Source organism: Myotis brandtii, unplaced genomic scaffold (assembly GCF_000412655.1).
Source record: "Myotis brandtii unplaced genomic scaffold, ASM41265v1 scaffold265, whole genome shotgun sequence".
In the NCBI taxonomy this organism is placed as follows: Eukaryota; Metazoa; Chordata; class Mammalia; order Chiroptera; family Vespertilionidae; genus Myotis; species Myotis brandtii.
The window spans coordinates 1628969-1633407 of record NW_005360086.1 but is presented as its reverse complement, the minus strand read 5'-3'; the positions used below and the strand labels follow the sequence as shown (position 1 = coordinate 1633407).

Here is a 4439-nt window from a genome sequence, read left to right as displayed (position 1 = left end):
CTCTGATCAGAGAGGCTGCAGCAGGCACCAAAGAGCCAGAGCAAACAATGACAAAGCAGGAGACACAGTAACGTATTCTAGAGATACCCCAGGAACCTAACAGCCCCCCACCCTCAGGGAGGGAGCAGGATGGGGAGGGCTTTAGACTCTCATGAAGATTCCAGGGGGAAAATGCAGAAAGGCCAGCAACGCGCCTCTCTGCCCTCAGCACAGACAGCGGCGGCGTGGGGGGTGTGGGGGTGCTGGGGGCAAAGCCGCCGATCTGATGACCGCTTTCTGCCTATTCTCTCCGCTTCCAAAAGCCTGGCTGGACTTGGCCTGCCCCCGGATTCCGGCTTCTCCCCTCCCGGGGCCTCCTCCGCCTGCTGGCATGGCTTGGGCTCCGGGAGATGCTCTCCTCTTGCCAGCCTGCACTGGACACACCTGGGTGGGCCGCCTCACCAGCGGGCTGTCTCACCTGGAACCCCCTGGGGGCAACGTCAGTGCCTACAGGACCCTGGGGGGCAGCGGGGCCGTCCGGCCCGATGAGCTGGCTGCCCTGACCCCTTCCCACCGCATACTCTTCTCTCTCAGCACCTCTCCCCACGGGCCTCCTTCGGGAGGGGAGGCTCGGGAAGGACTCCCTCTCCCTCTGGTCACTCTAGGGCTTGGCCAGGTTCAGGTCCCTACAGCCCCTCTGAGACCCTGGAGGCCAGGTCCCCTCCCCTGGGAGGATCACTGTACATTTCTCTGGATCAGAATACAGGTATCCCAGACTCTGGGAACCTGCCTGTCCACCCCTTCACCCAACAGGGCCTGTGGGACTCCAGGTTTTTCTGTCTCCAGCTGACCTGTTTCCAGGTCTGCCCCAGCCCCTAGCCTAGGAGAGGCAGGGTTCTCTGCCACGTGGAGGGGGTCAAGGGCAGCCAGAGAGGTCACGGGGGGAGAAGAGGAGGACCCCAGAAAGCAGGAGATCCACGTCTAGATGGGACTGGGGGAGAAAAACCCGTGGCACCGTGGGAAGGGGCTGGGCTTGAGGAGGAAGCCGAGCCGTATGTCACACCCGAGTCCCAGAATCCACTCCCAGCTGGAGTCTTCGTTCTTTCTCAGGACCAGATCAGCATCCACGGGCTCCTGCCCGCACCCATCATGCCCAGGGGGTCCCATGGCTTCAAAAGCCTCCAAACAGAGGACGGGGGGTGGCTGGTGGGTTCAGAGAAGGAAGATGCTCTCCTCTTGCGTGGCCTGAGCGTGTTCCTGTCCACCCCTTCACCCAACAGGGCCTGTGGGACTCGAGGCTTTTCTGTCTCCAGCTGACACCTGTTTCTAGGTCTGCGACAGCCCCTAGCCTAGGAGAGGGGGGGTACTCTGCCACGTGGAGGGGGTCAAGGGCAGCCAGAGAGGTCACGGGGGGAGAAGAGGAGGACCCCAGAAAGCAGGTCCACGTCTACTAGATGGGACTGGGGGAGAAAAACCCGTGGCACCGTGGGAAGGGGCTGGGCTTGAGGAGGAAGCCGAGCCGTATGTCACACCCGAGTCCCAGAATCCACTCCCAGCTGGAGTCTTCGTTCTTTCTCAGGACCAGATCAGCATCCACGGGCTCCTGCCCGCACCCATCATGCCCAGGGGGTCCCATGGCTTCAAAAGCCTCCAAACAGAGGACGGGGGTGGCTGGTGGGTTCAGAGAAGGAAGACCGTGGCCTGAGCGTGTCCCTCAGCGGGTCCCCTCGCCACCTGCTCTGCCCCCAGAGGCCTTTCTCCCTGGGCCTGGCGCCTCCCCTCCTCCACGCCCTGTCCCAGCCCCCTCTCCTCGTTCAGGTTCTTTCTCACCAGTGCTCTCTCCAAACCCTGTCTCCATCCATCCTCTCACTCAGAGTCCCATCTCAGCACCCTCCCTTCCAACAGTGTGACCCAGAGCCTCGTCTCAGGCGGAGGGACACCCCGGTGCCTCCTGCCAAGCCCGAAGCCCAATGGAGGCCCTCAGGCTGCTCTTTCTCCAGGCCCCCAGTGCTCAGGACACGCCCCACCTCCCAGAAGCAGGCACAGCACGGGCACAGTAACCTGTGGGTCGGAGCCGCCCGGGCTGCTGGCTGGAGGGAAGGCAGAGGGCTGGCCCTCTGGGCCTGCCAGCTCGTCCATCAGCTTCAGCTCCCCCTCCAGGGAGCTCTGGATCAGCAGGGATATGGTGTCAAACATCTGTCTGTCCTGGGAAGGACCAGCCCATAGGGGGAGCCGGAGAGTCAGGGAACGGGGGTCAGAGGGGCAGTGAAGGGGCAGGGGATTGACCAGAGACACAGAGGGAGAAAGAGGAGGACACACACACACACACACACACACACACACACACACACACGTGTGTGCACACACAGCGACAAAGAGCCGGAGGAAGAGGAGGGAAGAGGGTGGTGGGGAAGAGAGAGGGGTGGGAAGAGGAAGGAGAGATGGGAGATGGAAGATAAGAGCCCACGGGGAGAGGGAGAAGGAAAGAGAGGATTGGGGAAAAGGATGGGGAGATGGAATCAGGCAGGTCGAGGGTGGGAAGGAAAGAGGTTTGGTAATCGGGCAAGGGTAAGAAAGAAACAGGAAGGAAACAGAAAACTTAGCCTTGAACCTGAGAGCCAGGAAGGGGAGGCCAGGCCGGCGGAGGCTCAGGGATGAGTGAGCCAGCACATGTGTGGCCCTGGGCAGTGAGTGTGGGCTGCCATCGCGGGGATGGGCAGGGGACTGCTGGTCCCTCCACATCCAGGCAGGAGCAGCAGGAGGGCCAGGGGGAGTCCTGGGGTCAGCTGTGCTGCCCACTCCCTGTGTACCACCCACTGAGCCACTGGCCACCCACCCACCTGTCTCCGTCCCCCCACACCCCCTAGAGCAGGTGGGGATGTGTGCTCACCGTGCGGGGCTCCAGGGAGTAGCGAGAGGAGGCTGCTCCAGCGTGGGTCACGGCGTGCGGGGCCCCAGGCTTGGGGCTGTCGGGGCCCTCGACCCCGGGCCAGAGGAAGGGGCTGCCCAGCGGCGAGTGGGGCTGCGGGCTGAGCGACTTCATCTCCAGCTCCAGCTCGGCCTCCAGCTCGGCCTCCTCCTTGGCCTCCTTGTTGCTCTCCTCCAGGTGTTTCATCAGCACAGCGATCACCACGTTGACCAGCACAAACTGGGCCGTCAGCACGAAGGACACGAAGTAGATGGGGGAGATGACCGTGTTGTAGCAGGTGGACTCCTGGTCGCAGTCCCGGAGGGTGTCCTGGGGGAGGCGGGTAGAGGGGTGAGGCTGGGCGGACAGCGGACAGAGCTGTCGTGGGAAATCGGGTCACCGGTGTCACAGAGCATGAAGGAGGAGAAGGAAGGGCAGGAGGAGGGACCCACAGTGCCGGGGTGCGGGAGGGGTGGATAGGAGAGCGTTAGACACTGGCCTGGGAGTCAGAGCGTGACCCGGGGGCCCGGGGAGAGGGAGGTGCGGTGTTCCGCACGGGGGATAGAAGGGCACGTGCTTTTAGTCACATCTCGCCAAGGAATTTTGGCCCAAGAAGTAGGGCTGTCTTCTTGGGGCCCGAGCCAGCCCTGGGGGTACCCCACTGCAGGCGGCTCTCACCTTCATAATGCCATTCCAGTTGTCACCTGTGGAGACTCGGAAGAGGGTCAGAAAGGCCATGCCAAAGTTGCGGAAGGTGGCATGCCGGCCCAGGCCCTCGCAGGGGTGCGTCTCGTCACACTCTGGAGGCGGGAGGGGGAGAGAGGCCCGAGTTAGTCCAGGAGGCCCCGGGGCCCCAGGCCTGGCTCCTCCACCCTCCCCACCCCAACTCACCCAGGTCTCCAAAGAGCTCCACGCCCAGAGCTGCAAAGATGAAAAACAACAACATGAAGAGAAGTCCCAGGTTCCCCACCTGGAAAAGAGGAAAAGAAATGGAAAAGGTGCCGCCGGATCTCCTGGCCAGCTTCCCTGAGCCCCCCACCCCTTCGGAGAGCACCCCCCTCCCCGAGAGGACCCCGCCCACCTGCCCCCACCGCCCAGCTACCTGGGGCAGGGCCTGCATCACTGTGTCCAGCAGGGCCCGCATGCCCACAGCCATCTTCAGCAGCTTTAGCACTGCAGAAAGGACAAAGTCGTGAGCTGGCCCCTCCGAGTCCCAGGTCAGGTAGCCGGTGGTGCCACGGCCAGGGCCGGGGCGGGTAGGGTGCCCGGCCCCAGCGAGCCAGGCTGCCATGGCTCCTCTGCCACCCTCGGCCCAGCCAGGATCGTCCCCTTTGGCGGAGGCTGGGAGAAATACCCACAGGAACCCACACCTACTCAGTCCCTGGCCACCCTCGGGGCCAGTCCCCCAGGCAGAGTGAGGGTGGTGGGCAGGCAGCTGGCCACTGACCTCGGGCGATGCGCAGCACCCTCATGATGCGGATTATGGTGGGGTTGATGGGCAGTGAGGCGTTGACCTCGATCTCCTCCAGCGTGATGCCCATGATGGACAGCA

The 4439-nt window shown here is 63.5% G+C and overlaps 1 protein-coding gene across 1 annotated transcript in view; it reads right to left on the bottom strand.

Annotated features, from left to right (window-relative positions):
• CACNA1G (calcium channel, voltage-dependent, T type, alpha 1G subunit) overlaps positions 1-4439 on the bottom strand; it is a 55828-nt gene that overhangs the window by 4895 nt on the left and 46494 nt on the right. Inside the window, exons 29-33 of the mRNA XM_005868217.2 lie at positions 3990-4060; positions 3779-3857; positions 3566-3687; positions 2870-3217; positions 2041-2184 (exon numbers count right to left, since the gene is read on the bottom strand). Coding sequence (XP_005868279.2) covers positions 2041-2184; positions 2870-3217; positions 3566-3687; positions 3779-3857; positions 3990-4060 — 764 coding nt within the window. The remainder of the gene's footprint in view (positions 1-2040; positions 2185-2869; positions 3218-3565; positions 3688-3778; positions 3858-3989; positions 4061-4439) is intronic.